We start from the raw sequence: 20,401 nt of genomic DNA on the forward strand, positions 1-20,401 counted from the left end.
TGAGCAAGTGGCCACCTTCTCCCCGTGTGCCCTCCAGTCAGAGCCCCTTTTCCATGGGTTCTTGGGTGGGATGCCACGCTGGCCCTCGCCTCCACCACACACAGACCCCCTTGGAGAGGCTCGCAGGGGTGGCACGCACACGCCGGGCTGTGTGATACCTACATGGGCGTCGGTCGGGCCTGTACTGAATTCACCCTCCACACAAGCCGCTGTCAGGTCTGGAACGGGGAAGAGAGAGCCTGTGTTCCCGGAGCTGCTGGCTGGTCCTCTCTGCTCGAGGCCCCGGCCCCCATTGGAGCCAACTGCACTAGCAGGGCCTAGTCTGTTTATTTGTGCACCACGGGGAACGCTGGGTGGCCACCCCTTGCTCCCTTCCTCCAGGAAGAGAGAGGGAGTGGGGAGCTGCAGCCAAAGCCTCCCGCTGAAATGCTCTTCTCTAAGGGGCTGGCTTTCCTTCAGTCCAGCCTCTCCCTGGCCAGCAATCCTGGCTTCTCCTCTCCAAAGATTACTTCAGAATTGCTTAGAAGCTCTGGGGACAGACTGCCTGGTGTGAATCCCAGCTCTGCCCAGCTCTGTGATTTGCTCAAGCCCTCGCCTCGCAGAGCCTCAGTTTCCTCATCTGTAAAATGGGGAGAGTAGCAGACGGATCATGAAGGGCTGTCGTGAGGAGTAACAGAGTTGAGGCATGTGAAGTGTGTAACACAGTGCTTACCAGCCAGTGTCGTTTGTATTGCTATTATCACCTGTTAAACTGAGAGCCCGCTTTCTTAATAAGATTACTTGATGGGAACTGAAAGCAGAGTTCCTTGGCAAAGGCTCAGCTAGGTTTGGTTTGACCCAATCAGGTGGGTTCAGGGGGGCAGGGGGTGAGAATCCGCATTGCCTCAGCCAGGCCTTGCCATTGCCGTCTGCACTCCACGTGTTTCCCTCTGTCTCTCTCCTGGGGACATTCCAGTGCACAGGCTATGCAGGAGTCAGCAGGAATGTGATGTTTCATTCTCTGCCGGTCTCCCTCTGAGCTGTCTCCAGGCAGCTCCCACAGGAACCGATTCTTGAACCTGGCCACCTGGAGCAGCCTTTTTTCCTCAATGCTTCAGAGCATTTGTCAGGGGCCTCTGTGGAGCCTGATTCAGGGATGTGGGAAACTGAGGCCCAGAGAGGTGAAGCACATTGACTGGGCTCACACAGCAGCCAGACACTCAGATCGGTCACAGAGGATAGACAAGGGAGAGAAGAGGTTATTTCAGGGGCTCCCTTTCTCTGGGGGAGGGCTTACTGTGATGGCTGTGTCTGAGGGCAGTGGTGATGGGGGAGGGCAGGAAGTGAGGACGAGACTTCAGGGAAAGAGGGTGGGCTTGTTTAGACAAAATCCATTCACCCCTTCCCTTTAGACCAGGGTTTCTCACCTCAACGCTATTGACATTTGAGCCAGCTAATTCTTTGCTGTGGGGCCTCCACGGAGATGCCAGTGGCACCTCTTCAGTTGTAACCACCAAAAATGCCTCCAGGCAGTGCCAAGTACTTTATACATGTAAGTCAATTACTTCTCCAAACAACCCTAGGAAGCGCAGAGTATTAGTCCCTGTTTTAGATGAGGGAACTGAGGCACGGAGAGGTTAACCCCCGAAATCACACAGTGAGTGAGCAGCGGAGGAGAGGTGGGACAGGTGGTCTGGCCTTGACATACCCTCACTGCCTCCCGGCCTTTCCCCAGCCCTTAGTGAAGGGCCCCCCGTGAAGGGAACGTGACTCTCCAGGGTCTAGGAACTCCTCTGCTCCCGCCTTGGGAAGTCTGATCTGATCTGACGCTGGGTCTCCAGCCTGTGGTCCAGGACCTACCCGCTGATCTTAGTGTCCTACAGGGTCCATCTGCACCTCGGGTGTCTGTGATTGACAGCCCCACTCCTTCCTTGCTGCTGTCCCAAGGAGATGGCCCAGCTTCTGGAAGCAGAAAGTTCCAGCCCCTCACTAAGCTAGAGGAGTCGAAGCCTCTGTGTGTGCTTATTTAACCCTCACAACAGCTTTCAGGGCGAGGGATCATTATCCCCATTTTATAGATCAGAAGATCGAGGTCCACAGAAGCCCAGTGAAATGCCCTGAGTCCCTTAACTAGTATGGGATGTAAAGAATCTAATATGAGGTGGAAAGGAGTGGTGAAAGGGGCAGCAATCAAGAAATGAACTTGGGAGAGGTCCTCTGTGAAATTCACTCCGGTACTTCAGTGGAGATGAACGTGCCTAATTACAAGATCAACCCAGGGGGATTGCGTCCTCGAAATCCTTCCCAGGCCAGCCTCCTGTGAGCCACCTCTCATGGCGTCCTCTTCTCTTTCTCTTCCCAGGGCGACATGGGAGCATTGGGTCCAATTGGCTACCCAGGACCCAAGGGCATGAAGGTAAACAAGAGCTGTCCCTTAATTCGAGTCTCATCACAGCTGGGCACCCCCTGACTCATTTCAGCCTGGAAGGAAGGCTACCCTGATACGGTGTTGGGGGGCACTCAGAGGGGGGCTGGGGTGGAACGTGGCAGATCAGGGGCTCCGTGCTTCTCAGTCCTGAGAGCCGGTCATCGTCCGCATGTCATTTATGCCAGACATCTTCATTGGACAGCAGTCCTCCAGCTGAGCATGAGTCAGACTTGGTTCTGGACTTCAGGGCACTGAAAGTCCAGTGGGGGCCGTTACCAGGAGCACAGAAACTCTATATAATGGCAAGCCAGTGAGTTCAGGACATCCCTGAGTGGGATGGGCGTGCAGGAGAAAGGTGGGCTAAAATTGCCCGGACCACGTTCCAGGGATGATTCCGTTTGGCCAGCAAGCGTGTGACACGGCTCATGAAGCCCATCTCTCCCCATCAGCACCCTTCTCCCCTGGATGTGTCCAGAGCACTGCGATTCACAAGTCAACTGCCCCTTCTCATGGTCCTTCAATCCGCACCACTGCCCTTTGGGCTGGGCCCTCCAGCACGGGGTCTTGCAGCAAGCCAGTGTGTTTACGCCAGGGCTCTTGACTTGTGGGGTTTTGAACGTCCCTCACAGCTGAACCCTGGCCTCTGTCTTGCAGGGACTGATGGGAAACGTGGGGGAACCCGGACTGAAAGGTGATAAGGTGATCTGAATACTCCCTTATTGCACTGTGTTTTGTCTGCATGCGAACCCCCTCAGCCTTGACGCTGCTGCTGGTTTCTTGCCAGGTCTACTCCCCTGCGCTCTTACTGCCTCCCCTCTGGCCCCGCTAAATCTGCACTCCCCAGCTTCTTCCTTGTTAACTTTGGGTGGGACCCAGGCTGATGGCTCTGGAGGCATGCAGACCTTGGCAGACAGAGTGTGGGGGGCTCTCGAGATCCGGGTCGGGGGTAGGGTAAGGCAGGTCTCCGAATTTGGGGAGCAAAGCTGAGGCCAAAGCCACAGAACACGGGCTGGGCGGGGAGGAGCGGTGCTGAGATGATGGGCCCCAGGGCAGGGCGGATGGGGTGTCCAGAGACCCCTCCCAGGCATAGGAGGAAACAGATAACGCATCAGCCGCCCAGGTGAGAAGAGGGAGCCCCATCCCAGAGTCTGAAAGTGCAACAGAAAAACCAGGACGGGCCCCTGAGCTCCCACCTGCTTTCCTGCCAGCTGCCACGTGCCCTCCGCAGCCCTGCTGCTGAACTGACCTCGGACCAAACCAGAGCTGGAGGTGGATAGGTGGGACCCCAGGGCCCAGCATGGGGCAGCACTTGGCCTGGGTCCTGCAGCATCTGAGCCAAGAGACATGGAGGGCAGGGAGTGGTGCCCCTGTGCTCTGCCCTGTGGCCATCTCCCTGCCCTCCCCTCTGCCTCAGGGAGTGTGGGAGAACTTCTGGCAACATCCCAGGTTCCATAAACCTGAGCCAATAAGAGCTGCTCAGCTGCTCCCGGGGCCAGGCTGCCTCTGCACCTGTCTTCAGGTGACTCTGCTCCTCCTAAATCCGAGGAACAGGAACAGGTACTGGCGCTGGGCCTGCTCTGAGTGCTCTGCGGGGCTTAGCCCGGGCATCCTCCACCCCTCTGTGAGATAGGAAGCTTGCCGAGCACAGACAGCTGGTAAGTAGTGTCAGGATTTGAACCCAGGCACTGCCGACAGAGACCTCCATCACGAATCAAGACAGGTCGGAAGGGCAGAGCCAGTGAGGCCCTTAGAAGTCACCTCCTCCAGTGCCTACATTTCACAGCCGGGGAAGCAGGCCCAAAGAGGAGAAGAGACGCATCGAAGGAAACTCGGTGATCTATTGGAGCCAGCCCAGACCCTGGACTCAGAAAGTTAGAGCTGCTGGGCAGAAATGGGCACCCCAGATTGTGTCACCCACTCCCACCCCTAGGTACCTAGCCATGCGGTGCTCAGTCTTCTCATCTGTTTCCCCCTTTCCCATCTCCTCCCGTCACGCCCAAGCCCCCAGCTGCAGCTCCCTCAGCCTCGCCGACTCAGCTCTGCCCCCTGGCTCTGCCCTGCTGCCTTTGCTAAGCCCCCTCTTCCACGGCCCTCGCTCTGGAGATGCAGGGGCTTTCTGTTGGAGGTGGGGCTTCCCCACAGCTACCTGTTTACCCTGCGGTGTGAGTCGCCAGCACTCTGGAAATGTTGAAGTCATGGAGGAGGGGAAGGAAATGGGGGAAATAGGAGTGTAGGCAGGGAGCTTTTTATAGGCCCTTTGCAGAGCTGGCCTTCAGCTCACTGTTTCTTCAGCAACATGGCAATCAATGTGTTACACAGAACTCGGCTGGCTTGCTGACCGCTGGTGCCTGGGACATTGAGAGAGGTGAAAGCACTGGAAAAAAAAAAAAAAGAGGAGAAAATTATTTTCCTGCTCGTAGATCTCAGGAAAATCAAATAAGTCTTAAGTGTTGAAAAAAAAAGAAAACTAAGAAAAGCAAGAGAAATCTCTTTTCTGCCCCTTTGGCTGGGGCAGGGTCTTAATATTTCGGGGGTCGGGGTTCGGATCATCCCCTCTTCACTCCCACCCTACCCCCTGGCCCTCCCCTGGGGTGATGGAGACACCCCTTCATGTTCCATGGTCATCCTGCCCAGAATCCCAGATTGTCCATGACCCAGCCTGGCCTCAGTCCCACTTACAACAACCTGGCTCCCCCTCCCCCCGTGGCGGCACATTCTGGAACCCAGGCTCCTGAGCCAAGCCCAACTTTCTCCAAATCCACTGTCTTGATTTCTTAGGTGCCTTTGAAACTTTTTTTTTACAACCATCTTACTCCTCCTTTGGACATTTAAAAAAAATGTTCCTTGGTTCCTAAAATTCTGGGATATTGTACAAGATTTTCCAAACTGGAAAAACCAAAGTTAAGTTAACATTTTTTTTTTTATTTAAAAAAAAAATTCTGGCTTTTGTTCTACCAAGGGAGTTCTGCTGGATCGTGGCCTTAGCGGCACGACATGAGTTCTCTAAGATTCTCCATTCTTCCTGGGTTTTTCTCCCCATTCCTCCAACTGCTCCCGGGGCTGTGAATGTTTTCTGAGTCCTGGGGCCAATGTACCAACATGGGAAGCTGGAAATGATGAGGGCTGTGTGAGACACGTCCAGCTCCAAGGAGAAACGTCTCCCAATCTGGTTCTGCGACAGCTCATTTACCAGGACGTGGCTGAATACAGGCACGAACTAGAAGAGGCCTCTGACAGCCGGAATCAGTGTCACCAAGCCCACGCAGTGTGTCATCTTAGCAAAGAAACACCCAGACCTAACTCGAGGCCAGTTGACTCGCTGTTTACACGTAGTCTTAACTAGCCAGGTGCTCCGGTTTCTCATGCTATAGGTGATTAACAGCAGCTAATTAGCAGTAGACCGAAGCAGATCGCTGGCATAGAAACTCCCACAGAAGGACGAAATGACAGCTCACAGCCTGGTGGTGAAAAATATCAAGCAACAGATGCAAGCGCTCAGAACCGTCAGCGGTGCAGGGCCACTGTCCAGGCTGCATGCTCCTCTGTGTGACCCCAGTTGATGAGGAGGAGGTTGAAAGATCATGGCACAGCTCCTTTGACCCTCAAGTGTCTGTGCTCCTGACAAGGCCAGGTGACACTGGGCAGTTTAGTTTTCTATTAGTGGAATGTTCAGCCACCTGAGCAACCCCAGGCAGACCTGCACGTAAGCTGGCTCCGTCCCCCCAGGGCCTACCTTCCCTACCGGAGGCAGGGCAGGGCTGGGAGCTGCCCTTTTCTCTAACAAGGCTGCTGCTGGGCAGATCGACTTTGGGAACAGCCTCAGCAGAGCTGTACCCTCCCAATGGGTGTGGATGTCGGGGAGACTTCCAGAACCCACCGTGGTCTCCATCGTAACCTTCTTTGCTGGTGTGTATTTAGGGTGAACAAGGGGTTCCGGGTGTGTCAGGAGATACCGGATTCCAAGGAGACAAGGTAATTGCAGCAGATTCGCCCCCTGCCCCCTGCCCTGCCCTTCTCTGCTCTGGCTTCCTTCCCAGGGTCCGTCAAGGGCCAGGACCCGCCTGTAGGATGGCTTCCTTTCACACAATCCTGTCTTCTCCATCCTCCGTCTACCCTCTCACTGTCTCTTCCCTGGACTTCACAATGGCCTCCTGACTTATTCCCAGGCCCCAGCCTCTTCCCTCCCAGGCTGTCTTCCTCACCGCCACAAAACTGTTCTGAGGGCCCAGCTCTCCTCTGTGATCGCAGCCCATCCATGGCTCCCTACTGCCCCCAGAGTGGTGTCCCGGCTCCTTGCCCCAGCACTCGGACCCCCGGTGCACAGGACGCTCTGACACTTTCCTGCCCCTCGCCCTTCTAGCCCTGTGCTCCAGCCCCACTGACCTGCCCGCTGCACCTCAAGTTTGCACACTGCTGCCTAGCCGGGCACACCCTCCGTCCCGCCTGTGCACGGCCCAGCCCCGCCGCAGAACCCCGCGTGGGTGCCATTTTCTCTACCTGCTCAGGAAGTGACCGTTCCCTTCTCTGCCATTCTCATTCCCTGCCCATCACCTGCGGTAGCACATTTCTCCCCTGGTTGATGGGGATTTGTGCTCAGCCCCCTGCCAGACAGCAGGTTCCCAAGGATAGGGCCCCCGGCTGGCCTGGAGGAGCTCAGCTTAGGGTCCTGCACAGACTGGTGAACATTTAAGACACGTCTGAGTGAGTAGCTGGCCTGACTGACCGAGGAACTCAGGCAGCCTGCCGAGGCCGGCTCCTCTTTGCCTGCGTCCGGCACCATGTGGCCACATCTGGACCTCACCCAGCCAGTCAACGAGACCCAGATGTTGGCCAGCTCTGCCTCTTCCTCTCCCCTCCCTCCTGGCTGGCCTGTCCTGACCCAGCCTCAGTGTCTCCGGTTTGCGAGCCACGCAGGCCTGGCTGCCTCTCCAGCTGGGCCCTAGGCTCCAGACCTCCCCGGGCATCAAGGGTGCTTCAGTGCTTGCTTGGAGGCCCAGGGTCCCGGGTTCCAGGATGACCTGGTGAGGACAGGAGCTGCTGTTTCACCTTTGCATCCCCAGGTCCCAGCCTATAGGGCTGCCAAGCTGGAACTTGCAAGCAGGGAAAAGGACTGGGGAGCTCATCCTCCCCCTAAATGTGGATGTTCTCCAAGCCTCAGGCCGGCAAGGATGACCAAGCAGCCGTTCATCTGGCCATTTCCGGTCCTAACTAACCACAGTTTGCTCTGCATCTTTTTCAGGGGAGCCAGGGATTACCAGGGTTCCCAGGCGCACGGGGGAAGCCAGGGCCTGTGGTAAGTACCTTCTGCTCTGAGATCCCCAACCTCACACTCTCCAAATGGTCATGGAATGTGGCCAGAGATGCTTTCACATCCAGGATCTCCTTTCCTCTCGCAGCAGCTCTGGGAGGCGAATAGAGCAGAGCAGAAATGGAGATTCACCCATTTTACAGATGAGGACACTGAGGCCCAGAGGGGCAGGAGTACACCCAGCGCCATAGATAGGCATCAGTCACTGGCAGACCTCTGGTGAGAATCAGGGCTCCCGATGTCTCATAACTAATAGTAACATTATCAATAATAGCAATGGGTGTTGTTTATTTATTGAATGTTACTGTGCATCAGATCCTTCCTGTGCTATACGTCTCTGAAGTCTGCCAACAACCCCAGGAGTTAGAGACTTATTATCGCTCCCATTTTGCAGATGGGGAAAGTGAGGTTCCAAGGTGAAGTGACTTGCCCTGGATCCTGTGGCTAGCAAGTGTAGGAGATGGGGTTTGAACCGTAGCTCCTTGCAGGTACCTAGGCAGATTTCATTCATATTCTCCTGAGTTTTCCAACCACCCCCAGCCAGGGGGCTAATACAGGAGATCCAGGGAAGGTAGACCCTCACTTAGCCCTGCCTCCTCCACAATCTCTTCTCTTCCATAGGGCAAAGTTGGAGACAAAGGATCCGTTGGGTTTCCTGGGCCCCCTGGACCCGAGGTATGCAATACCCTATTTCTCTGTGTCTGGCTGCTACTGGGACTGGGTGTTTGTTGTGCTTGGGAAACCAAGGCTCAGAGACAGGGAGAGACTTGCCTGGGGTCACACAGCAGATGAGAGATGGGGCTGAGAATAGAAATTCCTTTTCTGCCTCTGTGCCTCCCGGCTTCCCTAGAGGCTCTCAAAGGCAGTGGCACAGAAGCTGGCCTCAGACAGCCTCCCCAGCTTCGTAGCCACCTTTACAGTTTCCAGAACAAACATCAGGAAAACCCTCTGAGCTCTACTGCCTCGACCCTTCACAGGAGCTCCCCACATCCTCTACCCTGAGGTTTGAGGCATCCAACCCCTCTGAGCCCTGGAACTTTTGTAACTACCAGCAGCCACCCTGGAGAAGTGCAGGGCTCACGGCTCACACAGGGGAGCAGGGGACAAGTGTACAATTCTGGTGTTCGATGGAGAAGGAGAAATAGTGAAGGATGGATAAAGCAATTAACATAACAACTCTAGTTGAGTCAGTAGAACCTGAGAGTTTCGGATACATGTGATAACCAGCACAGGTACGTTAAACGTTCATCCCCTGGCATTTATGTACAAGGGAGCGAGGCAGCTAGTCGAGCCCCTTTTGCTCTCCCCCCACCCCTCCCCAAACCCCAGTACGGGGACCAGCTCTGGAGAACAGGGTGGACAGTGCTAGGGCTACTGTCTGTCTCAGGGGGTCTAGGTCAGCCCTAGCCCCCACCCCACCTCTACACACCTCCCTGGCCTGGGGCCTTGCACATTCGTAAGGTCTCAGAGACAGAAGTCTAATTCTGCCGGGTTCTCCAGATCCTTCCAAAGATCACTCCTGGTATCCCCCGGATGGAAGAGAGAGTGTTTCCTGAAACCTTCAAGTTCTACTTTCCACTCTGTTGACTTTGGCCATGACACAGTCCTATCTTTAGACGAATGGACTTGGCCTCTCTTCCATGGACCTGGTTCCTTCCCCTGGTCACTGGAAAAAGACTTTTCTGAGAGTCCAGGTTTCCCAGCAGTCTGGCCAGTGCGGGTGGAAAGCCTGCTGCTTCCCATTTATTAGGCACCTCCTCATGCCAGGAGGCCGCGTAGTATCTTTGGGATGAAAACTGATCGAATGGTCACCACAACCAGTGAGGGAGACATCGCTACCACCGTTTACAGATGAGGGAACTGAGTCACAGAGCAGCGGAGTGACCTCCTCAGGGTCACTCTGCTACTTGTAGCAAAGAAGGTCTTTATTTGCTCTTTGGCTCCCTCCTGGGGCCCTGGACAGACAGGGGTGGGGTCTTCCTCCCCCATCTTTGCGTTCTGTTTGGATTGGCGGACTCAGTATCCAGAAGATGGCTCGGCGCAGCTGAAGACACAGAAGCTGACGAGCGTGTCAGCGCCTTCCCGGGTCTTTGCCTCTTTTCGGCCACCAACCGTGGGTGCAGCTCCAGCTCCCTAGCCCCCGTGTGAATTAGCTCTTGCACTCATCAGTGGGTCCGAGCTGTGTGAGTGCTAGGATTTGATCAGGATCCTGACCTTCAAGTTCTCCCTGGAGACAGGCCCACCCCAGGCAGACTTGTTTTGTTTTCCCAGGACGCAGGACCCAAAACCCTTTGGAATGCAGATTTTTACTGAGTGCTTACCAGGTGCCAAATACTGAACTAAGCGCTGCACTCACCTTATTCTCTTTAAGCCTCGGAACAGCCCTGTTAGATGATTTTATGGTCGCCATTTTAGAGGTGAGGAAGCCGAGGCCCAGAGAGGCTTAGAAACCTGTCCGGGGTCACACAGTGAGTCGGGGCAGAATGGGACTTTGAGTCTTTCAATTTGAAGAAAAAGACATGGGGCTTTAGCTCCATGTGTGTTAGCTCCAAATTCAGGACCGTTCTTGCCTTTGCTAATGAGAAGAGTGAGAGAAGGCTTGAGCTGGAACTTAATGGGAGTTACCATAAGCTCAAAAGAGGAAGGGGAAAAAGCCACTTACAAAGGCGGAGTGGGGGAGCATTCTGATCTCAGGGATTCATATAAGAAGGCTTTGGTTTCAGGCTGGCAGAAACCAAAGGGAGTAGTGGGTCTGCCCTGAAAGCAAATGGGGTTCTAGGCTGAATTAACAGAGGTATTACACCTAGGACAAGGAAGGGGATGTTCTTATACTGGCCTGTGCTGGTCAGTTCACACCCAGAGGAGCATGGGTGTCCTAGTGATCAGCAACATTGGAAGCTGGGCAGTTGGAGGAAGCCAGACTGAGGGGCCCTGGGCCCCTGACTAGAAGGGACAGAGAAGGGCAGGCCTTTTCTGTTGGGGAAGGGAGGAGATTCTGCTCCGTGTCAGGAAGAAGCTTCCATTGTAAATGGATGTACTAGTCTTCCATCTAGTAAATCTCAGTGGGAATTTCAGCTTCCGATACGAGCTGAGATTTACTAGATCAGTCCTTTTCGAGGCTTTCAAAGTCACAACAAACCCAGAACACAGAGGATCCCTGCAGTAAAGGATGGCACTTCTCAGTGCTGAGGACGGCTGGCTCTGAGGCTCTGGCTGCCCCAGGCTTAGGACTTGGGAAAGTCTGGATTGGACGAACTTGTATGTGCTTGTTCCTGTGCTGAGACCTTCCTGCCTCGTCTTCCTTAATTTTCTCAGCACCTCTCTGAAGTGTAGGGGCTGATTCTTTGTTTTAGAACTGTGATAACTGACGGCCCAGCGTCACATCCCCTGCAGGATGAGATGGAAATCCAGGTCGGTCCCCCTGTAAGACCTGTGGCCTTGGCATTTCCCTTCATAGTCCCCCTGGGTGACTTGTACCCTCTGCTTCCGTTCAGGGATTTCCCGGAGACATTGGCCCCCCTGGGGACAACGGCCAGGAAGGCATGAAGGTGAGTCCCTGCCCAGGGGAGCTCCGGCTAATGAGGATGACAGCTCTTTGGAAACCATGGGCCTGCTTGCAAGCCAGCAGGAGTCTTGCCAGCCTGTGATGGAGATGGAGGTGCTGCCTCTGAGACCCCTTTTTGTTCCCTTCTCACCAGGGTAAGCCTGGAGCTCGAGGCCTGCCGGGACCCCGTGGGCAGCTGGGGCCAGAGGTGAGACCGTCTGGCCCTGCCCCCTGCCCATCCCTCCCAGCTCCCAGCCTGCTCTCTCCTGGGTCCCGGAGGCCTTAGATGAGGGCCAGGGCCCCTCAGTCAGGAGACACAGGGCCCAGGGCCAGCTCAGGCTTGCCCTCCAGCTCACCCTTTACAGCCCTGCCCCGTGACCTTTTCTGGGTCCTTCTCTGCCCCGGCCTGACTGGTGGGTCACTCCCACCACGGCAACCCCATTGCCCTGAGGTTTTCTCTCTCAGAGCCACCGCCACTGCTTCTGCTCACAGCAGCACAGTTTATTGGGGTATTGATTTGGGAGGGAAGGAATCGTCAGCTCACATGAGGTCCTGAATCTCAGGGGAATAAAGTCACTATGTCGGGTCCCATGGTTAGTGGCAGGCAGCATTAGGATTCCAACCCAGGTCTGGTGAACCCAAAGCCCACGGCATAGACCCTGTAACTTCTGGGCTCCTGGGGGCCGCCTCCGGCCTCCCCAGAGAATGACAAGACTTGTGCAGCTGGTAAGTGGCAGAGTGAAGATGTGCTGATTGACTCATTCATGATGAAGGGGATTGACAAGTCCTCTGGGCCTGTTGGAGCATCAGGTGGAGGGCTGTTGGATGCCTCAAGGGCTGGTCCCAGGTTTTTCCCATGCACGAGGCCCTCCATTGCACACCTTGGCCTCAGGCCTCAGGTCCCCCATGACACACAGCCCTGGGTGAGGGTGCAGGAGGCCCAGGCTCACCACGACCACAGGCAGGCATCTGGCTGACATGGGTGCCTTCTCAGGCTGGTTCCGGGTCTGGCATGCCATACGGGCCAGTCTGGAGGCTGCCTGAGCCTGTGGGAGGGCCTGAGGCATCTCCACGGGCGGGAAGCCGGAAGGAGGTAGGAGGGAAAGACAGCACCAGCCCCGTGCTTCCGTCTACACTCACGTTCCCACGTTACCACTCATATGCCTGCCACTTGCTCATGTCTTCGTTGATTCACCTGTCCACTCATACATTCATTCGGTCCTCCATCTCTCCCCTCTCTTGTGCCCGCCTCCCAGCCTTCATGCACCACACACCCACTAGACCCTGGGCACACTCATCCTTCAGAAAAGAATGAGACATCGTGGCCCTCCTCCAGGAGCTCAGCTTAAGCTACTCATCAGAGTTTAGTATGATCCTCTCTGCCCTGCACCCTTTTACAGGTGGGGAAACTGAGGCACAGTGAGGGTAAGTTCTTCACCGAGTAAATGGCAGAGCGCAGAATAGAGCCCGTATCTTTGAGCTGCCGTCTGGGCTCTACTCCCACAGCATATGATGGGTTTGGCTCTCCTGCCCAGCACTACCACCAGCCCGAGCTAACCACGTTCACAGGGCAGCTGGAGCCCCATTCACACAGAAGCCCCCATGTGGCCTGGCCTCTAGGCCTCTGCCTTGGGTGGGGCTAGGCAGGGGACCCAGGTGCACCATTTCTAGGTCCAGGAGAGCTCTCCTGTGCCCACCACTTCCCCTCCTAACAGGTCAAGTTCTCCAAGGCAACCGCTGGGTTAACTTTCTCCTTTTTGTTCCTCTCTCGTGTCTCCCGACTCTAGGGAGATGAGGGACCCATGGGGCCACCGGGGGCCCCTGGCTTGGAGGTGAGTGTTGCTGGCTCGGGGGAGGTGGGATTTGTCAGTGCTGAGCCAACTGTGTGCAGGTGGGCAACATCTGGGTGGTGCTCTGGAGAGAAGTTGTCAGTGAGGGCCTTGGGCCCCCCCAGGGATGGAGCTAGGACAGACCCCAGAGGAGAGAGACAAGGGGCAGGAAACTGTTCTTGCGCACCTACTGTGTGCTGGTGCTTTGCACATCCATTTCCGTTCATTTGATTCTCCTGTGAGAGAGACAGTGCCTTTCTTAGTTTCATTCAAGGCCCTCAAGGCTCAAAGAGCGAAGGGCTTAGCCCAGTATCTCATAGCCAGGAAGGGAGGATGCCCTGCCTGGAAACTGACTCTGCATTCTATCCTCTGCTCCAAGTGAGCTTCCAGAAAGAAGGTGTATGTCCTGCCCCACCTTCAGTCGCGATTGCATAAATTGGCAGGTTGTGGATTTTTTTGGTCTCAGGGCCTCTTTACATTCTTAAAAATGATTGAGGGCCCAAAATGCTTTTCTTTGTGTAGGTTACATCGATATGAGTACTTAAAACTGAGAAACTTTGGATCAATTCTTTCAAAACTAATAACAAACCCGTTTCATGTTAACAAAAATAATAGTTTTTTTTAAAAAAATAGCTATATTTTCCAAAGCAAAATCGTCTAATGAAAAGAGTGGCATTGTTTTACATATTTTGCAAATCTCTTTAACGTCTGGCTTAATAGGAGTCAGCTGGGTTCTCCAGTCTGCCTCTGCGTTCCATCTGTGGATGATACCACATGTTGTGTAGCCGCTGGAAAACTCCACTTACATTCATGAAAATGATTGACACGGGCAAATGACAGCTTAATTTCTTATGAAAATAGTTTTGACCTCCAGTGAAATCTCCAGTGAAAGGGTCTCAGAGACCCCCAGAGGGCCCCGGACCGCACCTTGAGGACCACTGGTGTAAACTCTCCATTCCCCCTGTGTCCTTTATCTTCTGTTCCAGTCCCTTCCTTTTCCTCACTGCCTGAAAGCAGGTTTCATCATCCCCATTAGCAAACAAGACCAGCCAGGGAAGGGGGACCTCCCAAGGTCACACAGCTGGAGACCCTCCCTGCCTCCCCAAGGACAGTTGGCAGCCTAGAGACCTGGGGCTCTGCATCCCTGCCCCCTCCTGGCTTCTCTCACTCACCTCTCCCTGTTGCAGGGTCAACCTGGCAGAAAGGGGTTTCCTGGAAGACCTGGCCCGGATGGCTTGAAGGTGAGGGGACCTGGAAGTGACTGGGCAGGGAGGAGAGAACGCCTGGGGAAGAGAGGAGAGAGGGGGAGCCAACCTGTGAGGCCCTAGGATGACCCCTGAATCCCTGGCCTGTTGTGAAAAAGGGAGGAAATGGTCCCCGTTTATCACAAAGTATGTATGGCTAACGGAGAGGAAACAATGGACAGAACCTCAGTGTCTCCCAGTGGGGCAGCGTTCAAGCAATGGGGTACAACGTAGCCACCAAAGATGGCGCGCTGGAAGATTTTACAAGACGGGAAAACGCCTGTGCATTGCGGGGGGCGATGGCGGGGGTGTAGGAAGCAGATCACATAGCGGAAGAGTGCATTAGGAGCCTGCGGCAGGGGCTGGTTACACTTGTTCCCGAAGGCTCAGAGCAAAGGCTGGAATGTGGACGGGGGTTATCTCTGGGTGGTGGGATTGCAGGAGATCTCCATTTTCTTCTCTGGGCTTCTGTATTTTCCCCATCACGTACCATAAACATGCATTTCATTTATTAACAGTTCTTTTAAAGTTATCAAAAAACAACTGGCCCCAGTAAGAGAGTGTGACCCTCAACACACGGGCAGCTTAATGCCCTTCCAGGCACTCCCTTTGAAGAGGCTGGATTTCCCCAGCCGTCCTGGGCAGGGATCACTGGACCAAGTTTACAGCTGGGCAAGCGCACAGAGGGTGAGGGCAGAGCTGGGGGACCCAGGCTGTCCACGTCCCCTCCCCTCAGGGGAAATGGCCCCCATGTCTGTGTCTGTCTGGCCCTTCTAGGGGTCCCAAGTGTGAGGTCTGGGGGAGGAGTTGGGGTGGAGGCTGAGGCTCCAGCCGGGATCACAATGCACCACATCCATTTGTAAACCAAACTCCTGGCTGGTCCAAGCTCATGTCCTGCCCTCTGAGGTCTCGGCCTTTCTCCCTCAGATACCCGCTGTCTTTCTGTAGTGGGAGCAGTGACATAGCCTGGGTGGATTTATCCCGTGGGTCTGCTCACCAGTGTGGCTATGGCTGCAGAAGAAGCAGGAGCCGTCCCAGCAGACAGACGAGGCTGCGAATGGCCACCTGGTATGAGAGCTGGAAATAGCCTCGGAGACAAATGAGTCTGATTTTCCTTATTTGTAACTGGGGACGCCAAGCCCAGAGCAGAGACGAGACCCACCAGAGTCACTTGTGAGCTGGTGGCAGAGCTCTGGTGGGTTAGGTCCAATACTCAGGCGCCCTGACTCCCCAGTTCCCTGCACGTCCTGCGGTGGGGCAGCCTGGTGCAGTAGGAATGGGGATTTCCATCAGTCAGACCAAAGTTCCAATTCTAGCCCTGCTTCCAGCGCACTGTGTGACCTCCAGAAGGTCACTTTACCTCTCTGAGCTTCAGTTTCTATCTCTTCACCTCTCTGAGCTTCAGTTTCTATCTCCACAAAATGGGTTGATGAAGGGCCCAAATGAGATACAGATCTCGTGCCAAGTAATCTGCCCAGGGCCACTCTGAGGGAATGGTGACTGGGGTCATCCCTGGGGCCAGAGGTTCTGTCCCAGTATCCCTTGACCCTGCCACTTGTTTGGAGTCTCCAAGGCCAGACTCTGGAGTTGAGTTTCCTGGTCCATCCCCACCAGTGGGGACTAAGGCCACTCAACTGGGGTGTCTCCCAGGAGGCCTAGACTCCTGTCACCCATGCCAAGTGACCCTCCTCTGTTCCTCTGCAGGGAGAACCAGGCAATCCTGGACGACCGGGACCCGTGGGTGAGCAGGTGAGTCACCACTGTCTTGGAGCATATCGGCTCCCTTTACTGAGCGCTTACACTGTGGGAAGCGCACACACGCACCTCATTCATTCCCCATCCCAGCTGGAGAGGTAGGTTCGCTCATCTTCCCCTTTCATTGACACGGACAGACTCTGGCTCTGAGGGAGTTGAGGTCACTGAATGAGAAAGCCATGAATCTCAGTCACAGTGGTCACGCCCCATGCCCTGATTCTGCAGATGTTCTGGGGGCATTCGCCCAAAGACATTACGTGACTTTGCTCCCAGAACGTGAAAAGTGGAAAAGCCCTTCACGGTCGCTGTTCGTGCTCAATTTAACGGGGAAGCTTGAAGACCAGAGAAGCAGAGCCACTTGCCAGGGACTCTTGGTCCAGGCATCCCTAAATTATAAAGAAGATGAAATTCAAACCAGTGGGTCTGAATAGTTGGGAAGTCGGGTCAGGGTCTGAAGAGCAGAGGAGGTGACAAGTGGTCATTGAGAAGGAGGTCCAGGGCCCTCGGTGCTGGAGGCTGCTGGGTGGATGGCCGGCCTCCGTCCCCCCTCTGCAGCCCCATGCCTCCTGAAAGCATCACCTCTGGGCTTGTAGGCCGGGTTGGAAGGTAGCAGTCTCCTCCACTCCTTTAAAGGAGGACCCCACCTTCTGAACACTGTGAGGAGCTGCCTCAGGCTGGAAGGAGCAATGATGCTGGGGACCCAGAAGAATTTGTCTCCACCGAGAAACACCATCAATGGCTTGAGAGTCACACGCACGATGAGCTTCCTCACCAGGCCTGCAACATCTGTTGGGGGGAAGAAAGGAACTAAAGCAGGGGGAGGACTGGATTTTTGAAACCTTTCCAGTGTTATTCGAGTGTATTCTGTGGGAGATTCTGGGAGATTGGAAGGGCGGCCGTGGCCTGGATGTATTTCCTCATTGGAAAAAAACAGGCAATAGGTTCAGCAAATTTAATTTCATAGTTATGCTCGTGGTAGGGCCCTCGGGAAATAGATACTCGGAATCCTAAGATGGCAGGACACGAAGAGTCCTTCGGAATCACTCTGTCTGGGGTCCTAACATTTTTTGTGCCTTGGACCCCTTTGGCAGGCTGGTGAAGGCCATGGACCCCTTCTCAGAATAGAGAGCTTTTAAATGCATAAAATACAAAACAAAGGACTACAAAGGAAATCAATTATATTGAAATACAAATGGGACAGTACGTTAAAATGTGATCGCCACAAAGATCTGTTTCTTTATTCTTGCATTAAATAACGAGATCTAACGGCGGGGTCCGGTCATGACCTCAGTTTTGAAGTGGTGACAAGCCTTACTGATACATTTTGAACTCTGCAGCAGTGACGGCAGTGTGACCATTACAGGTGCTGTGGGTTTGTTGCCTACGCTCATATTTGCTAAATTTCAACTAGGTTGGTGAAAATAAAAGTTGTAGTTTTTCCCATTCAAGTTTATGGACCACCTCCGCCCCCCGCCTCCTGAAATCCATCCGTGGAGCCTTACGGGGACCCTAGGTGAAGAACCCCTGGATCCTGGTCCATGTTGGCAGGCTGGGATTCATGGAGGAGAGTGGGCTTGACTTAGATGACCAAGTAAGGTGGTGGCAAAGCTGGGGCAGGAGGAGTGGCAACCTGGCCTGGGCAGCCCCGGGCTCACTTGTTCAGTAGAGCCCTCAGCTAGCTGCCCGGCTGGCTGAGCAGGAAAGAGAGACCTGTCTGAGCCGTGAGGCAGGAGCCCAGTGGCTGCCATTAGGCACGCGGGGTGCCATGCCTGCTGTTCCCTCGGCCCCCTCCCGAGGTGGGAAGGAGCAGGCATTTCCTGTTGATGGCAGAATCAGAGGATCCCCAGGAAAGAGTATAAGGACCTCCTTATAACCACAGTGTCTGCTGCATTTATCAGGTACCTGTTAGGTGCCAGGCTCTGTGCCAAACACTTTCCTTACCATCCCCAGCAGTTCCTCCAGCAACCCTATGACAGTTGGTAGTATTGGCCCCGTTTTGCAGATAAGGAAACCAAGGCTCTGAGAAGTTAAATAACTCGCCCGAGATCTCCCAGGCGGTAACATAACGGTCAGAGCCCAAGTTGACACTCAGGCCTGCTGGATTCCCATGACCTGCCCCGAAGAGTCTAGAAAACCCTTGACCTGAGCTCTTGCAGTTTTCCGACAGCTAGTTAAGAGTGCAGCCAGCCTGCCGGGCCCTGTCCCAGGCACTGGGTGCACAAAGATAATTACAAGGCATGAGCGTTGCCTTTAAGAAGCTCTGTCCAGGGGGAAACCAGGCCTCTAAACACCTAACCCTGAGATGTCTAGTCCAGCAGAGGACCCACGACTGTCTTGTTCCCAATTGCATCCCCAGCACCCAGCAGAGAGTCATATGAGAGCAGGGAGGGAGGGAGAAAAACCCCCATAGTCGACAACAGGCCTTTATCTGTAGACTGCATAAGGACCGGGCCAGCCTCCTCCCCCAAACCGGGGACTCAGATCCTGCCTGTGCCATGCCCACTGTAGGTGACAATGTTGCCTCCCCCCGCATGCCCTCTTGCCAGCTGAGAGGAGCCAACTGTGCCCACAGCTGTCAGAGCTGCTTCTGCACCAGCCCTGCCAGGTGGAAGCCCTGGGCCTTGGGGGCGAGCTTCCCTAGACCAGCCTCAGCTCCACCCGCGGGACAGGATGCCAGGGTGTTTCGGGACAGTGCCCCAGTGGGGACAGGGTGTCCTGGGATGGGGGCGGGGAATGGGCTGTATGGCCCTTATTCATGAGGATCCCATTTGGTTTCTTCATTGAAGTTTATGACCTGCCTGCCTTCCAGGACCCAACAACTCATAAATTTAAAGTAGCTATGAAATTTCTGTTTCTCTGGGCCAGCTGGGCAGGGACCTCTTAACAGAGCAGCTTTTATTCCCTTTACTCGGCATCCTCTAAATGTCTGACTGCTCCCTTGTTGGGAGCTCAGGCCTCTGTCTTAACCCCATGCCCTTTTAAAATAAATTAGAATAGGATGGGAGGGATACTTGGTTATTTTCTGTGACTTATTAGCCATGATCTCATACCTTGAACCTCACCCCTCTCACCTCGTACTTCAACCCCGAAGGGTCTGTGAACTCAGGGAACTAGGCCCCCATGTATGGTGATAGTGTCGGAGTGCCAGGCAGATCTGTGCCCTGCTCATGGCCACACGTGTTGGAGTGACTGACAGGTGCATGGGCTTTGGAGCCACACAGACCAGAGTTGAATCCTAGGCTGCAGCCACGAGACACACACAGTCCCGGTCTGAGCTGCCACTTGAAAACTGTCTCTGAGCCCCGCAGAGCTGACCCTTTGGAACCGGATGCTTTTTCTTCACTCTAGTTGCCCGGGTGGGCCAGCTTCACTGCCTGAGCGTACAACTTCGGGTTTGTTTCTGATCAGGTTCAAGGTCCCATTTCTTTCTGGATACAGTTTGGGGACAGGGAGCACGTTTTATGGGGCAAAGCCACTCATCCCTCAGTCTTCCCGAATTCTCCCAGAAACCCTTGGCTACAAACCTGGGCTCTTCCAAAGCCACTTTTGCAGCCCTGAACCACACTAGACCCCCATCTGCTGGAATTCTCCTTAGCAGAGAAGAGAGTGGGGTCTGGGCTGGGAATCGCCTGCCTTCCGGGGTTACTCCTCTAACTAAGCCCTTCGCCCTCACTGAGGATGAGCCAGTCGCCTGCTCCTGGCGGCAGCGAGGCCTGCAGCCACCTAGAAGAATCCTGGAACACAGAGGCTAGTTATCACCCAGTGGAGTTAAACAGAGCAACAGGAACCACAGTGTGCGTGCGTGTGTGTGTGTGCGTGCGTGTGTGTGTGCGTGTGCGTGTGTGTCTGTGTGTGTGCTCTTTCAGAAAGGAGAGGAAGCCTTTCACAAGACAGTAAAAAGGCCTTCACTTCCCAGATTTCAATCAGGTCTTTTTGGCAAGGGCCGTTAGGGTGTTTCTTCTATCCCTGCCAACAGGTTTGTTTCTCTCTTTGAAACAGCCCCAGAGCCCCGAAAGATGGGGACAGATTTCTCATAGGCAGGCCTCTTCCCAGCACCGCTGAAGGACCTTCCCCTGCCCCGCCCCCCTACTCCCCTATCCCACCCCCTCCCCAAAGGTGGCTGCCTCCCAGCTTCTGGCACGGGAAGAATGTGTGGCTCTCCCAGGGATGCTGGCAGCAGCCCCACCGCTTGGCTCCAAAATCAGAACCATCTGGTGGAGTGAAGGAAGTCAGGACAGTGCCCAGAGAGAGGCAACTCTCTCCTCGGTGGCAGCCCCACGCCGGCTGGGTTACCCGGCACGGGGCAGGAGACAC

At 54.8% G+C, this 20,401-nt stretch overlaps 1 protein-coding gene across 5 annotated transcripts in view; it reads left to right on the plus strand.

The window, feature by feature from the left end:
- The window catches only part of COL27A1 (collagen type XXVII alpha 1 chain), a 185,918-nt gene that overhangs the window by 110,601 nt on the left and 54,916 nt on the right, over positions 1 to 20,401 (plus strand). For all 5 annotated transcript variants that reach the window (XM_029203587.1, XM_029203588.1, XM_029203589.1 and 2 more), the window contains 10 exons: positions 2,342 to 2,395; positions 3,062 to 3,106; positions 6,326 to 6,379; positions 7,647 to 7,700; positions 8,337 to 8,390; positions 11,210 to 11,263; positions 11,414 to 11,467; positions 13,047 to 13,091; positions 14,276 to 14,329; positions 16,037 to 16,081. In XM_029203587.1, coding sequence (XP_029059420.1) covers positions 2,342 to 2,395; positions 3,062 to 3,106; positions 6,326 to 6,379; positions 7,647 to 7,700; positions 8,337 to 8,390; positions 11,210 to 11,263; positions 11,414 to 11,467; positions 13,047 to 13,091; positions 14,276 to 14,329; positions 16,037 to 16,081 — 513 coding nt within the window. The remainder of the gene's footprint in view (positions 1 to 2,341; positions 2,396 to 3,061; positions 3,107 to 6,325; positions 6,380 to 7,646; positions 7,701 to 8,336; positions 8,391 to 11,209; positions 11,264 to 11,413; positions 11,468 to 13,046; positions 13,092 to 14,275; positions 14,330 to 16,036; positions 16,082 to 20,401) is intronic.

This window comes from Monodon monoceros, unplaced genomic scaffold (assembly GCF_005190385.1).
Source record: "Monodon monoceros isolate NGI ecotype Baffin Bay Population unplaced genomic scaffold, NGI_Narwhal_1 Super_Scaffold_5, whole genome shotgun sequence".
NCBI lineage: Eukaryota > Metazoa > Chordata > Mammalia > Artiodactyla > Monodontidae > Monodon > Monodon monoceros.